The sequence below is a fragment of the Trichomycterus rosablanca genome, chromosome 2, assembly GCF_030014385.1.
Source record: "Trichomycterus rosablanca isolate fTriRos1 chromosome 2, fTriRos1.hap1, whole genome shotgun sequence".
Lineage (NCBI taxonomy): Eukaryota > Metazoa > Chordata > Actinopteri > Siluriformes > Trichomycteridae > Trichomycterus > Trichomycterus rosablanca.
The window spans coordinates 12805630-12825197 of record NC_085989.1 but is presented as its reverse complement, the minus strand read 5'-3'; the positions used below and the strand labels follow the sequence as shown (position 1 = coordinate 12825197).

The 19568-nt window shown below is 37.5% G+C and overlaps 1 protein-coding gene across 1 annotated transcript; it reads right to left on the bottom strand.

Annotated features, from left to right (window-relative positions):
* Positions 1 to 7337: 7337 nt before the first annotated feature.
* psmb12 (proteasome 20S subunit beta 12) lies at positions 7338 to 19566 on the bottom strand. Its single transcript, XM_063011466.1, has 6 exons — positions 19441 to 19566; positions 16860 to 16930; positions 15785 to 15916; positions 14976 to 15105; positions 11242 to 11386; positions 7338 to 7599 (listed from the first exon to the last, which is right to left on the bottom strand). Exons 1-6 carry the CDS (start codon positions 19477 to 19479, stop codon positions 7472 to 7474), a joined length of 645 nt encoding a protein of 214 aa, XP_062867536.1. The 5' UTR covers positions 19480 to 19566; the 3' UTR covers positions 7338 to 7471.
* Between the last annotated feature and the right edge of the window lie 2 nt (positions 19567 to 19568).

Sequence of the window (19568 nt, the reverse complement as noted above, 5' to 3'; positions counted from 1 at the left end):
CCAGAGACATGAAGCTGAGGCAGAATAAACGATTGACATTGCATACTGTATACATTGCATACTAACAAATATATTGCCGTTCATGTACTGTATTTCTTTATAACTGCTGTGTAGTGTTTATGCTTTGGCTGGCTTTGTGTGTCGTTTGCTGGCAGCGTTTAGTTTTTTAACAAAGATTTAAGTTGATTGTTCGATTTTGCAAGTCAGAGTTTTTGTGAATGTAGTTTATATTTTGTGTTTACTGTTTTAAGAAAAATAGAGGAGATTTTAAAAAATTTTACATTTCATGATTTGTTAATGTATCCATATTTTTTTTTAACATATGTTTGATTGTAGTTTGCTCCTTGTTTACTGCAGAATCAGTCCATACAATTGTATTCATTTTTGAATGTTTATTGGCTACAAACGAGACAAAAGAAACTCAACTGTCAGGTGAATGTCCAATATAAGACCACTATAATGTCCAATATAATGTCCACCTTGAAAAGCACTGAAAAGTCTGTACATTGGCTCTGTTCAAAAGAACATGATTTCAGAATTATTATTATGTGGCTAATATTACAAAAACCTTTGTAATTCTCAGTCAGAATACAATATTTACATACAAATACATCATTCTACTTTTTGCTAAAAAACATGGGGTAGTGAAACAACACTGGGGTAAAAGCTGTTTTTGAGTCTGGATGTCCGAGCATATAGAGCATTGTAGCAATTACCAGATGGCAGGAGTTTAAAGATGCCTTTGCAGATGTTTGCGGCTACATGTGCAACCTGGCTACCATGCTGTAATGCAATATGTGATAAAGGATTCTATGGCACACCAGTAAAAGCTGACCAGCAGTTGTTGTTGAAGTTGGGGTTTCTTTAGGCTTTCAAAGAAATAAAGTCTCTGAAGGCCCTTTTGGCCATCACTGTTGAGTTGATGGGCTATGACATGTCTTGGCTGATGTAGACTCTTAAAAATCTGAAGCTCTGAACTGCCTTCACCCTTTCGCCATTGATGCTTATGGGAAGATGGCTGATCTGTTTTAGTCTTCTGAAGTCCAAGATCAGTTCTTTTGTTTTTGTTGAGTTGAGGGCAGGGTTGTTGTCCCACCTCCAGCATTCCAAGTTCTTGACCTCTTCTACTTCTGTAGGCTGACTCATTATTGTTAGAGATCGAGCCTATCACCGTGGTATCCTCTGCAAACTTGATAACAATGTTGAATGTGTGGTTTTGCAGTAAAGGAGTGGGTTTAGCACACAGCCTTGTGATACTCCAGTGTTCAGTGTAATGAGGGAGGAAAAGTGCTAACCCATATATACTCTTTGTGGTCTGCTGGTAGGGAAGTCTAGAATCCAGTTTCACACGTGTGTGTTGAGCCAAGATTATTTAGTTTAATTATCAGTTTGTTAGGAAGGACAGTGTTAAAAGGGGAGCTGTAGTCAATGAACAGCAATCGGACATAGGTTTCCTGCTGTTCAAGGTGGGACAGGTTAGTGAGAACGGCCAGTAAAACAGCATCCTCAGTCAATTTATTTGCCCTGTATGCAAATTGGTATGGGTCTAGACAGAAGGGTATGATGTTCTTTATGAGTGCTAAGACAAGTTTCTCAAAGCACTTCATAACAATGGGTGTCAAGGCCACTGGGCGATAGTCAGTTAAGGACCTGCTGTCTGTTTTGAGAGAGGAATGATTGTAGCTGTCTTAAAGCAGGTGGGGACAATGTGTGTGAGAGAAAGTGTGTGTTTGTGTGTGGGTTTGTGTGTGTGAATGTGCATATGTGTGACATTATCGGATATGTCTGGGGGGTGGAGTGGCTAAAACCTTTTCCGTGTATTGGCACCCTGTCCAGGGTATTTCTGCCTTCTGCATACAAATATTAGTATAAAAGGCCACAGTTTCTATGCATTCACATTCTTTTCAGGTGGTACCTGACCCAATGCAACCCTGGCCAGGATAAAGAGGTTGATGAAAATGAAATGAAAGAATTGTAATAAATTTAATAAAATGGTTAATTATTTAAAACATTAAATAGCAAAAATACTACAAATAATTTTACTCTGTACACCTGTTGTAATTGTATTTACCTAACCTATCAGTGTTTTGCTTTTTGCAGCATTGTAGGTCAATTCTGTTTCATTCTTTTTAGAAAAGTGTCTCAAGGTTCACATCCTTATAAGAATTCCTTTACATTTTTTAAAATCCTCTATAACTTTTAAATTAAGTCAGGAGATTGATCTTGATTTATTCTTGGCTACATTTTGGTTGATAGGTCAAGTCTTGGGGGATGTGGGGGTAGATTAAATTCTCCTCTAAAATGTCTATAAAATGTCTTCATTTTATAATGTGTAAAACTTCATTAGGACACCCTGTTCAGTAAAACTAGGAAGTTCCATTTACAGTAACAAAGCATTCAGTTTGTGACTCTTGTCAACTTTGAGCACTGGTGTGATTGCTCTGTTAGTAGGGTTCATTAACATAAGTGTAAACACTTCCATATAAGTGGACCAGGAGTGCTTGAGAAGGGGGGTCTCGGTCCATTTCTAAATTAAGTCTGGTTCAGTTTGTTTCAGGTATAAACACAACAGAGATGGGGACTCGAGTTTCAAATGACTTGGACTCAACTCATGACTCGCAAAAAAATTACTCGTGAACAACAAGAGTCGCTAGCGTCAGCATGTGTTAACATTAGTTACGTGTGACAATTATATATATATATATATATATATAATTATTATTATTATTATAAATATTCTGCTCTCTAATAACGCTCCGGCAGTCTTAACCCGCACCAAGCGCAATAGGTAAATATTACAGCCAGCTTACGGCGTAGTGATGAAGTGTCGCTCCCTACAGTTTGAAGTTTACTGCATTTGAAATTTTTGTTACCTTTGGATTGGAATCTCACTTAAAATGGTGGAATACCATACATAGTGCACTTCACAGGAACAACTGGGGTGAATGGAATGCTCCTACAGAATTGGCATGAATGGTTGAAAGATTTAAACTTCTGATTAAAATGTTTAGTAAGAAATGCTGTTATTTGCATTTATTTAGTTTGCAGCATTACACAGATGATGTTTCAATGAAATGCTTGATTGACTTTCTAGTGTTTTACTTCACAACCGGGAAAAGTTTGGAGGTTTTTAATTATAAGCACACATTTACAAAATAATGGATTACATTCCTAATGGGACAACACACAGTTATAAATTTAATAGCATCTGGAAGAACATAAGCTAAAGTAAGAAGTGGTTAAGGGTTTTTTTGCTGTGTTTTGGATTTTGGCCGCTGTGCCGTGATATATCGCCGCTTTTGGTTTGCAATGAAAACAAAACGTATCAGTTTAAGCTTTTAAACTGATACGTCCAGTTTCCTGGTTGGTTTGGACCAAGGGAACTAACCTACAAGTATAAACCTACCTAGTCGAAAGTGAGTTTAAATGTCATGAAGGGTATGATGGAATCAGACTCAAATGGGTATGATGGAATCAGACTCAAATGTAAGTGATTTGACTATTATATGAATGATACACACCTAAGCTTTTTGGATGTTTTAGTTTTATGTTTATATTTACAGTTTGAGGCTTGTTGTGTGTATATTAAAAAATAAAATAGCCTTGACCTTATCACCTTTTTAACTAGAAGTGCAGCACTTTTTTTATGCATGTTCCCCCCATTTTCCTCCCAATTTAGTTGTTTCACTTTTTCTACTGTTACTGACCTTCACTCCTGACCTAGTAGAGCCATGACTAACACATGCCTTCTTTGACAATGTGTACAGTAGCTGACTACTTCTTTTCACCTGCACAAGGCCCTGATCATATGGGGATCAGTATCACATACAGGGTGGCACACACTAATCTCTATAACCCTCTGATAATCTCTATTATTGAATGCATGCGCCATCGATCAGCCAGCAAATGTTGCAGATATTGCAGCAGTTGTGAGGAATCTCCTCCAGTACACACCCGTGGACGAGACAGCCATTGGTTGCATAGTTGTGTGGCACATTTGACTATTTACAATGGCTCATATAGTGTGATGTTCCCCACAAAAGGCTTCATGTGGGATATTAATGAAGTCAGAGGGCAAAGAGTGTACAGTGTTAGAAGGAAATGATGACGAAAAAGATGGAAGGGAATTAAATCTGAATTTGGAATCTAATTTATGTTAAGAATCACCCTCTTAAATTGAGTGAACTGGTGTCTCATTTTAGGAGGCAAAAGATGGGTTGGCACAAATCTGTAGTACAGTGGTACAGAATGTAGATGGTTGAATAATTTTGGTGAGAAATGTGAATGTATGAATATATGTATGTATGCATTGGGGTTGGGGGTATATTTGGTTACTATTGAATACTTTTGCTTAAATAGGTGGTGCATGCATGTATTTTGTGGGGTTAAATACTTTTGCTCAGATATGTGATTGTGTGAGCAACCATGTTATTTGATGGGGGTGTAAATACTTTTGTTCAGATGGGTGATTGTTAAGTCTGTGCAAGCATGTATTTAGTGGAGGTGTGAAAACCTTTGCTCAGATAGGTGATTGTGAGTGTGTACAAGCATGTATTTGGTGGGTGTGTGAACACCTTTCATCAGATTAGTGATGGTGTGTGCAAGCATGTATTTTCAGGGGGTTATAAATACTTTTGGTGGGGGTGTGAATACTTCTGCTCAGATGTTTGAATGAATGTAAGCATTTATTTAGTAGGGGTATGAACACTTGCTTATATAGGTGAATGTTAGTTACTACATGTGCAAGCATGTATTTAGTGGAGGTGTGAAGACTTCTGCTCAGATAGGTGATTATGAGTGTGTAGACGCATGTATTTGGTGGGGTATGAATTCTTTCAGATAGGTTATTGCAAATGTGCAAGTATGTATTTGGTGTTGATGTAAATTCTTTTTAGGTCTCAGATTGAATGTAAGCATTTATTTAGTGGTGGTAGTGTGAATACTTTTGCTCACATTTCTGATTGAATCTATGTATGTGTAATTCCAGTGTGTTTGTAAATGTGAGTGAATGGGTCTGGAAGGGGGGGTGAAAAAAGGATAAATTGAGGAGTGTGACTAAATGCAGTTTTGTGGTTAATAGCTAAATAACATTCTAGGGCTATAGCATGGAAAATAAATTTGAGCAAATGGGAGGAACCAGTGATGAAAAAAGGAGAAATGGAGTGTGGATCAGTATGGCTATGGATTATCATGCATGTATAGATGTAACTAACATTTTCAGGATTCACAGAAATACCAAAGATATTTTATGGAGGAATGTTATAAGTTATGTGGTGAAATAGAACAGTTGTAATAAATAGACTTTCCAGCTAGCCAATGTTCCCAAGCACACTTCAAGCCACAGATGTTCACCAGTCACAAAGGCTTTAGGCTAGAGTCCGAGTCAAGTCACGAGTCAATATAATATACACAAAATATATATTGGAAATGAAGTGTAGAAATAAACAAATAATATGTAAGTTCAGATAAAAAAACAACAACAGATTAGCAACTGTATTTTGCCATTTTACTTAGTGCCTTTACTTTCCTAGTCATTGTGCAAATGAATGTAATTTCCGTAATAAGAAGGTACCAGTTAAAAGCTTAAACTGATACCTTTTGTTTTCATTGCAAAACAAAAGTGCACGATAAATCACGGTACAGTAGCCAAAAACCAAAACCTTTAACCATTGCTTACCTAAGCATATGTTCTTCCAGATGCTATTAAATTTATAACCGTGTGTTGTCCCATTAGGAATAGAATCCATTATTTTGTAAATGTGTGCTTATAATTAAACACCTCCAAACTTTTCCCAGTTGTAAAGTAAAACACTAACTCATTAGAAAGCCAATCAAGCGTTTCATTGACACGTCATCTGTGTGACGCAAACTGAATAAATGCAAATAACAGCATTTCTTACTAAAAATTAAAATCAGAAGGTCTAATTGGTTCAGAAAGCTTTCTCTAATTTCCTTCGGGATCAATAAAGTATCCATCCATCCATCCATCCATCCATCCATCCATCTATCTATCTATCTTCAACCATTAGCTCCAATTCTGTAGAAGCATTCAATTCAGTGGCGGCTCCTGCCAAATCTCTCAGGGGGGCAATTGATGCGATGGCGGCCAAGGTGACCCGTTCAATGAGTAAATTAAAGCTTAAATAATTAACATCTTAAGTCATCTGTCAGTTTGCCCTCACAAATAACTTTGAACATAAAGAGAGAGACCAGCTTTACCATTAATCATAAAATTAAGTAAAGCCTTCAGATAGCTTATATTTTATTTTAGGTGCAGGAGATCCAAAATAAAGATTGGCATCAGGGCTGATGTGCAATGAATAAAGAAGTACAATTAAACAATTGGGGAGATACAATAAATGCAATCACAATTCACAATTTAAAAATTGTATTACTTACTTGTAATTTACTTGTAACTTATATGATTTCCCCCCCTTTGTAGATACTTGCTTCATGTTCAAATTTGGTCTGGGTGGCCCTAATTCTTAAGTTGCTAATTTATCCTGATTACTACGACGACTGAATGGCATTTTCCTTAATGACACGATGGTAGTCATGGTGACGAGATCGTGACACCAGGTTACGTGTGACGCAAGCACGTAAGTGCGAGCCCTCCTGGAACCCATTCAGATTGTATTGCATTGCCTGCAGTTCGAAAAAAAAGAGCCTTAACATGAGTGTCTATGAGAGCAAAAAGGGCGGAAGCAACTAAGATTCTTGTCCAAACACTTGTAATCTCACAATTGGACTACTGTAACTCTCTCCTGACAGGTGCTCCCATGTCATTGTTGAAAATGCAGCTGCCCACCTGGTTTTTAACCAACCTAAACACTGCCACATCACCCCACTGCTGCATTCTCTTCACTGGCTTCACTGGCCTGTAGCTGCACGCATTCAGTTTAAAACTCTGATGCTTGCCTACAAAGCAAAAAAACAGACCAGTCCTAAGCTACCTTAAAGAACTCATAAAACCTTGGTCTGTACCACGCAACCTCCGAGTCACAAGTCTCGCTCGTCTTGATCCTCCACCCAGAACGTGAGGAAGATGTGTACGCATCAAGGCTCTTTTCTGTACTTGCTTCTGCAGATGTGCATTATTGGACTGTTGTTTACTTAAACCAGAATAGAGAAATGTTCTTTACTCTGTAAGTTGCTCTGGATAAGAGCATCTGCTAAATGCTAAAAATGTAAATGTAAATAACACCTTCTAAGGTGAAGTTAAATTTACACATTCATTTATTGGTATTTATTTATATGTTTTATAAATGACAGATATATTTTTTCATGGGATTAACAAGAAGAAATCAGGTTAATGAACGATTACTTCAAGACACACATCTCGTCCACATCTAATTTTTTTAATAAAGTGTGAGCTTACATGTACAGAGCATTATGTTTTTATTTAATTAAACAGCACACCTTTATTTACTATTTAAGATTCCCTCAGTGATTGGCTAAACATGGCAACTAGTTATTCGTCACTGAACTTTGGCAGCTTATCACCAGGAACAAACAAATGTTCAACTCCACCTTCAGTAATTACCACCAAGTGGACCACACCTCCACTCACATTATCTCTGCCAATAGCCAGGGCCAAAGCTAGAGAGAGAGAGAGAGAGAGAGAGAGAGAGAGAGAGAGAATAAAAACCAGGAAGGCAAAACAGAACTTAATGTTGGCTTGACAAAGCAGCTAAAAACCATTATAAAAAGCAGGCTGTTTGGATGATAACCCAATAAATACTGTGAATTAATGTTGAAATTATGTTTAAACACTGTTTAAACATAAAATGTAATCCTGATGTACTGTTCCTAAAAATGGTACAATTATTTTAAACAGTTGTATTATTCTTCTTCGTCTTCTCTCTCTTATTATTATTATTCTATTTGCAAATTATTTATTTGCAAAAGTTTTTGTCATAAAATCACAAAATTTGTAATTTTTTGAAAATCCTGTTTGTGCTTGTGCTTTTAGACTTCCAGTTTTTGCATGATAGCCTGACAATGTAGCCATTTGTTATAGGAAATAAATGGCAGAATGTTTCAGTGTTGTCACAGTAAGCCAGTATCACAAAACACATACACGGCCCCCTTCTTTCTCTTATTCTTTCAATAAGAACAACATGGACAGCTAAGCAACTATTTAGCCTCAACTACTTCACAGTCTTAACTCTAAATATTCCAAGAGCTAAATAATCTCACAGCCTAATCTACCCCACAGCCTATTTGCCCTTTACGCAAATTATCCACCAGAACACTTCAACAACTTCATCAACAGCCAAATTGCCCTCAACAACAATTACCCTATTAGCCTAATAGACTTCAACCAAAACTATGTTGCTTAATATTACTTATTTTTTATATTTTTCAAATGATTTTATTAGCAGATTAGCTGCTAGTTAGTAGCAGCTAATCTGTTAAACTTAACTTTACTTGATACACTATATTGCCAAAAGTATTCACTTGTGTGCCTTCACACGCATATGAACTTGAGTGACATCCTATTCTTTATCCATAGGGTTTAATAGGATGTTGGCCCACTCTTTCCAGCTATAACAGCTTCAACTCTTCTGTGAAGACTTTCCACAAGGTTTAGGAGTGTGTTTATGGGAATTATGGGAATTGATTATTTTTCCAGAAGCGCATTTGTGAGGTCAGACACAGATGTTGGACGAGAAGGCCTGGCTCGCAGTCTCCAATCTAATTCATCCCAAATGTGTTCTATCAGGTTTAGGAACTGCTTTTTTTTGTGTGAATTTTGGCTTCTCAGCGTCAGAATAACCCCGCAGCTAATAACTGCTCAACCCCAACTACCCCAACAGCTAAATACCCCTAAGCAGGGGCGTCGTAGTGGGGTGAAAAGTGGGACTGAGTTACCAGGGCCCCAAGTTGGGGGAGGGCCCTTGAGAAGTCTAGAAGGAGTCTGGACTGGGGTGAGGGGGGCCCATGGGCACTGCTTGTGCATAGGGCCCAGAATTTGGTGCTACGCCCCTGCCCCTAAGCCTCCACTACTCCACAGCAAATTATCCCTCAACCCAAACTACCCCCACAGCCAAATATATCTCAACAACTACTCTAGCAACTATCCCAACAGCTACAGTGTATCACAAAAGTGAGTACACCCCTCACATTTCTGCAAATATTTTATTACATCTTTTCATGGGACAACACTATAGAACTAAAACTTGGATATAACTTAGAGTAGTCAGTGTACAACTTGTATAGCAGTGTAGATTTACTGTCTTCTGAAAATAACTCAACACACAGCCATTAATGTCTAAATGGCTGGCAACATAAGTGAGTACACCCCACAGTGAACATGTCCAAATTGTGCCCAAAGTGTCAATATTTTGTGTGACCACCATTATTATCCAGCACTGCCTTAACCCTCCTGGGCATGGAATTCACCAGAGCTGCACAGGTTGCTACTGGAATCCTCTTCCACTCCTCCATGATGACATTACGGAGCTGGTGGATGTTAGACACCTTGAACTCCTCCACCTTCCACTTGAGGAGGCGCCACAGGTGCTCAATTGGGTGTAGTCCATCACCTTTACCTTCAGCTTCCTTAGCAAGGCAGTTGTCATCTTGGAGGTTGTGTTTGGGGTCGTTATCCTGTTGGAAAACTGCCATGAGGCCCAGTTTTCGAAGGGAGGGGATCATGCTCTGTTTCAGAATGTCACAGTACATGTTGGAATTCATGTTTCCCTCAATGAACTGCAGCTCCCCAGTGCCAGCAACACTCATGCAGCCCAAGACCATGATGCTACCACCACCATGCTTGACTGTAGGCAAGATACAGTTGTCTTGGTACTTCTCACCAGGGCGCCGCCACACATGCTGGACACCATCTGAGCCAAACAAGTTTATCTTGGTCTCGTCAGACCACAGGGCATTCCAGTAATCCATGTTCTTGGACTGCTTGTCTTCAGCAAACTGTTTGCGGGCTTTCTTGTGCGTCAGCTTCCTTCTGGGATGACGACCATGCAGACCGAGTTGATGCAGTGTGCGGTGTATGGTCTGAGCACTGACAGGCTGACCTCCCACATCTTCAACCTCTGCAGCAATGCTGGCAGCACTCATGTGTCTATTTTTTAAAGCCAACCTCTGGATATGACGCCGAACACGTGGACTCAACTTCTTTGGTCGACCCTGGCGAAGCCTGTTCCGAGTGGAACCTGTCCTGGAAAACCGCTGTATGACCTTGGCCACCATGCTGTAGCTCAGTTTCAGGGTGTTAGCAATCTTCTTATAGCCCAGGCCATCTTTGTGGAGAGCAACAATTCTATTTCTCACATCCTCAGAGAGTTCTTTGCCATGAGGTGCCATGTTGAATATCCAGTGGCCAGTATGAGAGAATTGTACCCAAAACACCAAATTTAACAGCCCTGCTCCCCATTTACACCTGGGACCTTGACACATGACACCAGGGAGGAACAACGACACATTTGGGCACAATTTGGACATGTTCACTGTGGGGTGTACTCACTTATGTTGCCAGCTATTTAGACATTAATGGCTGTGTGTTGAGTTATTTTCAGAAGACAGTAAATCTACACTGCTATACAAGCTGTACACTGACGACTCTAAGTTATATCCAAGTTTTATGTCTATAGTGTTGTCCCATGAAAAGATATAATGAAATATTTGCAGAAATGTGAGGGGTGTACTCACTTTTGTGATACACTGTAAATACCCTTCAACAACAATTACCCCATTAGCCTAACAGCAAATTACAGTTTGTGTTTAAACAGCATTTAACATCCTTTAACAGTATTTTAGGATTTCAACATTAGTTGAAACAACTGGCACTGCTTTAAATACTGACATGTTCTGTATTACATGTTCTTAATTTGTTTGATTTATTCTCTTTTAAATACACTGGTTTTATCATGCTTAAATCATACTTTTATTTTATATTGTTTTTATCTTTTTAAACATTATTAAACTGATTACTTTTGTATTTTCTACTTGAAAATCACTTTGAATAACCGCAGTGTATGACAGGTGCTGCATAAATAAACATGCACTGCCTTGTCTTTGTAAAATGTCATTTTTCAATAGTTGGTATAACTAATCTTAATTTATTTAGTGTAGATATACGACGTATATTTTTTCCTTTATCTGCTTCTTTGTGGCCATTTTTATTCCGACCCTTAGATGTTTTGTAATAAATATTATTATGCATCTAATAAATAAGAGCTAAAAATACAGCTAAAAATTATTTCACTGTAGCAATTGTACCATTTGTAGCAAACTGGACACACTCCTCTTGGCTCATATCCTGTTTGTATTTCGCATCCATGTAGCCATAGATATAGGTGCTACCAGAACCACCAATGGTAAAGGGTTGACTTATCAGCATCCCTCCCATTGATACTGTGTACACCTGAACACACACACATACATACAATTAAAACATACAAAGCATGCACATATATAAAAAATATATATATATTTATATTTTTTGTTTGTTTGTCCAGGGCACTTTCTATACAGTCATGTGAAAAAGTTAGGACACCCCATGAGAAACTTAGTCTTTTTGAATATATTTAAACATATGAACATTTGAGCTTCATTTGAACAGTATTGATAGATGGAGCTTATATCATTAAACAAATAAAACTGAATAAATTACTTTTAAACACAAGTTGTAAAATGTAATGAACAAAAATGGAAATTTATTGTGAGGAAAAAGTTAGGACACCCTATGTCCTGATAGCTGGTATTTCACCCTTTGGCTGAAATAAACTCAATTAGACGTTTCCTATAACCATCTACCGCAAAGCAGCCCCAAACCATGACATTTCCATCTCCATGCTTCACAGTTGGTATGAGGTTCCTGTGCTCAAATGCTGTGTTTGGTTTCCACCAAACATGTCTTCTGTTATTGTGCCCAAATAATTCAACTTTGGATTCATCTGTCCAAAGCACATTGTTCCAGAGGTCCTGGTCTTTGTCTAGGTGTTGTCTGGTAAACTGTAGTCCTGCCCTGATATTTTTTTTAAAACAAGGGTTTGCTCCCATGAAAATCAAACGTGTGTCTTTCTGATGATAGATGCATGTACCTTGACATCAACTGTGGCAAGAGCTACTTGTAGGTCCCATGATGACATTGTAGGATTATTGGAGACTTCTTTACGCATCTTGTGGTCTGCTCTTGGGCTGAACTTGTAAGGATGGCCTGACCATGTTGGCAGTTGTTTTAAATGTTCTCCACTTTTGTTATATCCTGGACAGTGGAATGGCTGATTTCTAATTTCCTAACACTACTGCACTTTATAAAAAAGGTCAGAGCAGACTCTACCTGCTTAGGCGACTGAGGTCATTTGGAGTGCGGGGGGAACTCCTGAGGACTTTGACACAGTGGTGGCATCAGCCATCTTTTATGGAGTGGTATGCTGGGGCAGCAGCATCTCTACAGCGGACAGGAAGAGACTAGACAAAATCATTAAGAGGGCCGGCTCTGTCCTGGGGAGCCCCTTAGACCCAGTGCAGGTGGTGGGAGACAGAAGGATGTTAGCCAAGCTGGCATCCATGCTGGAGAACGACTCCCACCCCATGCATGAGACTCTGGCAGCACTGGACAGCTCCTTCAGTGACAGGCTGCTTCACCCCAAATGTGGGAAGGAGCGGTATCGCAGGTCCTTCCTTCCTGCTGCTGTTAGACTGTATAACCAGCACTGCTCCAAGCAGATCACACACTAGCTTTAAATTATTCATAACAATGTTTGACTTTTTTCCCCATGGGAAATTATTACAATGTGCAATATTTCTCCCAGGTGCAATCATTTGTAATTATTGTAAATATTTTTTTAATAGTTTTTATTATTATTTATTATTATTATTATTATACACTGTTCTTCTTATTGTCTATCTTTTTATACTGAGTGCTGTACTATCCCTTTGCTGCTGCACCGATGTGAATTTCCCCACTGTGGGACTAATAAAGGATTATCTTATCTTATCTTATCTAATTGTTTTGAGATCTTTTTAAACCCTTTCCCAGACTCAGATGCATCTACAATCTTCTTTCTGAAGGCCTCAGAGAGCTCTTGGTGATAACCACCATGATGATAGCACTCATTTCAACAATCAAGAGCAAACCAAACTAATGTCTGAGGTTTAAATACAACTCCAATGTCCTCTAACGATGGTCTAATCATTTGCAGCTGATGTGGTGCACCTGATTCCAATTTTAGACATTTTAAGTAGTAATAAATGTGGGGGTGTCCTAACTTTTTCCTCACAATAAATTTCCATTTTTGTTCATTACATTTTACAACTTGTCTCTGTTCAAAGGAAGCTCAAATGTTCATGTTTAAATATGTTCAAAAAGACAAAGGTTTTCATGGGGTGTCCTAACTTTTTCACATGACTGTATCACATTCTTTCTGAACTGAATTTATTAACACTTTACAATCAACCATTATTTGTTTCTATGACCTGTGCATGACTAGTCCTCCAACTTAGTGTTCAACTTTAAATTTCACATTTCTTCCTTGAGAACATTTGTTAGCCACAAAGATGGCACCATAAAGGGTACTTCTATACCTTTAGGTAGCATATTTAAACATTGAACATTACATAAATATAATATTAGGTACAAAAAGGTATTATGTACTATTATAAGTTCAGAGTAAAACATTTTTGTAAATATATGCTAGCTCCACATTTGCATAGTTTGCATGCAACATGTTTCAAAAAAGTTGAGACAGGGAAAATTAAAACCACAAATGGTGTGAAATGTAAAAAAACCAATACATTTATAAATAAATTTAGCATTCAAAACATGAGGCTTCTTATAATGCTTCTTGATTTTCAAGAACAACATATCTTAATGCAAGACATTTAGAGATTTTACCATTTACAGTTTGTATCATTATTAAAACATTATTATTAAAAGATTCAGAAAATCTGGAAAAATATGTGTGTAAACGACAAGGCCAAAAACCAATATTAAATGCCTTTAATCTCACAAATGGCACTGCTTTAAATAGACAAGAGGTCCGATAATTGATCTTAGTGAAATTACAAACAACTTTACATTACATTTGCAACTGCTATCTATTGCATATGAAGCTTATAAATTGCCACACAATTACCCTTCCATGCATTGCCACAATCCACAATGGGAGCACAATTCAGGAAAGAGAGGGCTAAGACAGGTGGGCTTTCTCATATTAACATTTCATCCTTTGAATTTCATGCTGTTACTGTTACCTTTCCAATTACCCTTCATATTATTGTTGTCTATAGGCCACCTGGCTCATTGGGAGACTTCATAGAGGAGCTGGATATTCTTCTGAGTTTCTTCCCTTCAAATGGGACTGAATTTGTGTGCACGCAAACTTCAAGTTAAGAAGTACTTATAGTGAGTTACGAATGGGTCAGACTACTCGTAATTTACGAACGATTTTAAGTACTACATTAGTTACGAAGAGTTTTGGGAAACACTTGTAAATTTAGGGATGTTCTTAAGGACGAGGTTACAAAGTAGCGTTATGAATGGTTTGGGAAACACACCCAAGTCATTTCAGCTTTGGAATATTCCAAAAAAAAAATTTTGGAACAACAGTGGTCCTGAATTGTTTGGGCTTAAGCTCATCCAAGCTAGACTGACGCCAAATAAAATGTGTGCAGTGGTTTGATGACACGACTTGAAGTTGTAATTGCTGCCAAATGGGCTTTTACAATAAGAAGAAGTGAAGAAATTAAGTAAATAAGAAATTATTATGGGTAATTGAGGGCAGATTAATGGGCAAAATGGCTTGTGGAACATTGTACCCTTACTCTAATTTTAAAAAAATTAGCACTGAGTTTGAAAGATCATACACTCAAACCTGTTTGGGAAAGATTTGTGGTTCCATTAAATAATTATTGAACTAATTGTACAGGCAGAGTTATCACCCAATTTTACAAAATGCAATTGTACATCTGGCTTTTAGCTCAATAAAAACTATAAATTAGTGTTTTACCTGAGGTCCATTCTTTTTGTCCCAGCCTGCTGTAATAAAACCAGCCTGCAGATCTTCCCTATTTCTGAAACAAATATCTTTTAGCACAGTGGCTGCAGCTTTTACCAATGGAGGGGACTCTATCTGTACACTGAAAAAAGAATTATGAAAATGAAATGAAAATTATGAGTAATTCTGATGCACGTTAAACTACCATTCATCTAAATATGTAAATGTAATAATAATTAACTCATTAAATTGTTACACACATTAATAATTAACACATTAAATTTTTGTGTAAACAATCCACCCACTTAAATCCACCAAATAAATTTGGTCTGTTTTTTTGCACTGGAACATGAATTTACTAACTTCTTCAACCTGATCAGAGTTAGGGTGGGTTCAAAGCCTATCTAGTAACAGTTGGTGCGGTATGGAAACACAACTTGGGCATGTTGCCAAGCCATTGCACGGGATCACAGACTCACCCACTTACTAACTTACACCTAGGGGCAATTTAAAGTAAACACTGCACCCAATTACATATTTTAGTGGGGTAAACCCAAAGGAAATCCATTGCCCATTGCAATTGTGACAAAAGGGAAAAATGTCATACTTCTTAAAGACAGTGACGACGCAAGGTGTTTACCCATCCCCACCACTTGCTTTGCCACAGTGCCACCCCCAGTTGAATAATACCTACTAAAAGCATAATAAATAAACCAGTATAGTAAAATAATACCTACAAAGAAAAATGTGGGATTATAGTACATTTTTTATATTTGTCAATTGTTTATTAACTCATGTTCTGCAAGTTTTTAAATAAGTACCTGTGGAAAGAAAGCTGGAACTTGGCCACCCTAGTGGCATATTGTGCATCTGCCAGTGAACCAGCAATGCAACAGAATATCCGATCATGAACCTGTATCAGCTTGTTTATGAGTTTAGATGACACGTAAGACCTACAATTTATAACACACACCAAAGAAACACACAACAGAATAAAAAAAACATGGCAACATTTAGTTTATCTTTATATAATGCCTAGTTCACACTACAAAATTTTTGTCCTGATTTTCGCTTGCCGACTGGTGCCAGATTTGCCGGCTCGGGAGCAACTCGGCTTTCGCTCTGTGATCGAAACTCGGCTCTCAATAACTATGTGTGAACTACTCAACAACTCGAGCCGAGCGTCTAAAGAAATATATCTAGCATGTCAAATATCTGGATATGAGTCGCCCAACTGGCAATGAGTGCTATGTCGAACAGCCAATGAGAACACAAGATACTGTGTGAGGAGAAACGCAGGGAAGGAGTTGTAAAAAGGTGGGACAGGGGCATAATATAGTTTATATCAGAATACATCGGCACACACACAAGTTTTACAGTATTTCTGACCTTATCATTCTCTACAAAACATAACACCAACGTTGCATTGCAAAAAAAATATTTATTAACCTCCAGCTCACTCCCAAACAATCCCTGCTGGATTTGTAGCCAAATCCATTCAGATTCATGATTACGCTGCACATCAGTGCACAAACTTTTATTGCTCGCTACTTGTTGACATGCATTTTTGGACATGGTATGATTAAAACTTTTGTCACTTCTCACATTTGTTTTCATGACAAAACGTAGTTTTGACCAGAGAAGCTCCCCTGCGATTCCAGTTGGTGATAGATCGTGTAGTATGTAATCCTCTATCGTCGATCAGTCGTGTAGTGTGAAAACCACACCGACTTGAAAGACTCCCGATTACAAGAAATCAAGTTATGTAGTGTGAACTGTATAGCAACCTGATGACTTGGAAAGTCGTGTAATGTGAACTTGGCATAAGTGAATATACGATGCAGTATTACTATGCACAGAGACATTATACTGGGTTCATAGTTTCATGATACTCACCCACCAACTGAGGCCCTTGAGTCAGAAGCAATAATAACACCTCCATTGAACTTAACTGCAACTATGGTAGTCTATTAAACAACAGAGTGTAGATATTAAAATATTATTGTTCTTAGATGTCAGATTATATAAACAGTTTATATAAACAGGATTTTTTTTTACTTATTGCTTATATTTTTTAAATACTGCTTTACTTAATCATACTAGCAACATTCACAAACTAACATGGCACTTGAACATTATTGTTACTGCTGCAATGGCTGTGGCACAGCTTCCAAAATAATTTTTGGTCTTAAAAATTGAGGTGCCAGAAAAGGCATTTTATGAAAAAAGTTTCATAAAATAACCATCTTAATAACCAAAAAATCAGGACATTGTGTAAAGGCAGTTAGAAGAAGAATCTGTTATTTGTTCATTCTGTTGAATCTTTATTTAACTGACAAAAGTAGAAAGAATAGATTTCCAATGTTTTCACTATCAACTTTATTGTGTTTTGTTAATGGAAACACATTTAGAATGTGACATTTGAGCTCTTAGACGACATTGCATGGAAAACAGTCAAGCTACTGTGAGAAATATAGCCACAAGGGCTCAGAAATCAATTCTATGCAGAAACACCTCCAAGTTCTCTTGGCCCATGCTTAATTCAGATAGTCTGAAGGAGTGAAAACATGTGCTTTCATAAGATGAGTCCTTGATTTAGCTTGTGTTTGGAAAAAAAATAGACATCAAGTTTTCTTTGCCAAAGATGAACAGAACCATCCAGATTATTATTAATGAAAGGTGCAAAAGCCAACATCTGTCATGGTATGGGGGTGCATCAGTACCCACGGCATAGGTGACTTGCATATGTGTGAAGATATTGTTGACATGGAAGCATATATTGGGATTTTAGAGAGAGACATACTGCCACCAATGCAATTTATTTTCCTGGGAAGTCCATGATTATTTTAGCAAGATGATGCCAGGCCTCATTTGGCATGTGCTAATGTGCTGGGTATGTGTGTGTGTGTGAGTGTGAGTGAGTGAGTGTGTGTGTGTGTGAATGTGTTTGCCATTGGTAAAGCGTTGGTAAAACCGACAACAAATTTATGAATTTTATAAAAATCCCCTTTGGTATTCAGTTAGAAACAGCTATTTAATTAGACAGATATTTTAACTGTAACATTTTATAGGCTTTTTGTATAGGCCTGTAGAAGCTTATTATATGGCTGCAACATATTACAAAAATTGGAACAGGCACATGTCTACTACTGTGTTTTTTTCATGCTATTTTTGCTTTATTTGCTCAACAGTCTGGGATTCCCCTGTATATTGTGCTGAATAATTATCCACAAGTTTTTAATGGGAGACAGGCCAGTACCACCAGCACTTACAAAGCCATGCTGTTGTAGCATGGGAAGATACATGGTCTTGCTAAAAGAAGCTGGGACATCCCTGAAAAAGATACCTGGTTTACATGGAAAATGTGCTGCTTTATCAGCGTTAATCGTTTACAAATGTGAAACAAACACACCCCATACCATGACAGCAAATTCAGCAAATTAAGCAAACCTACACAAATAAACATTGTGAAATGCAACTACTTACTTACAATAAAAAATGTATTTAGGGTTAGACTTAACCCTTGTGTAGTGTTCGGGTCTGTGGGACCTGTTTTCAATGTTTACCATATTAACCTCAGACTCTTTCCCCTTCACATATATATTACACATGTGGTGTTCGGGTCCACTGGACCCGCAGGTATAAAAGTGTGTCCCTTTACCCTTTACTACATTATGTCCTGCTGTGAGTGTGTCTCTGAGTGTGAGAGAGACAGAGAGTGCCAGAGAGAAACAGACAGAAACACACAGAGAGAGAAAGACAGACAGACAGACAGACAGACAGAAACAGACGAAGACAGATTTCAGTTCGATTTGTTCGAAGAAAAAAAACATTTTTTCAGCCATATTTCACAACAAATGAATGACACTGTTATTTATAAGTATGATCCAAATAGTAAATATTAACCAAATATGCTGTCTTTATTGCTTGTAAACATCTTAAAGTTAACATCTGATATTTTGTATTTTAAAATGTTGGCTGTATTGATTTAAAAACACAATAATGCGGTGGGTCCACCAGACTTGGCTGAGTAACAAAAAAAACTTTTAAAAAAGCCGTACTAGTTGTTAGTTAATACATGTTTTGACATTATGTCTTAAGGAATAAATACGGTCGGTTACCTAAATTAATAAAGAGGAAAGTAAAGCAGTCCGTTTTTAATTGTTTGTAATAAACAGTACAGATTTAAAAATGTTAAAATTGGAGCCAACCAAGACTCGACTCATGAATGCTGTAGCTGAAAGTGAAAGTACCTTAAAACAATAAACATTATTTTAAAAGTGTAATTAATAGTAACACGTTTTTAAATTGTTAAATGAATACATACACATGTCGTGTAAATAATGTATATTTAACCGATAATACAACCGATCTTTTTATGTTAATCAATTCTTCTGTGATTAACTTAGCGTTACACAACTACGTATGATATTCAGATTGTCTATGTTGTTAGCGTTATATTGTAAGCTGTACTTACACCTGTACTGACACCTTTACACGTGGAATGCATTTCCATAGTTAAATAAAATGTTGGGTAAAAGCGATCAGTCTTTAGTATCACTCCCCCCAAAAACGCAGGGATCTGCTCACGCACAAAGCTGTACG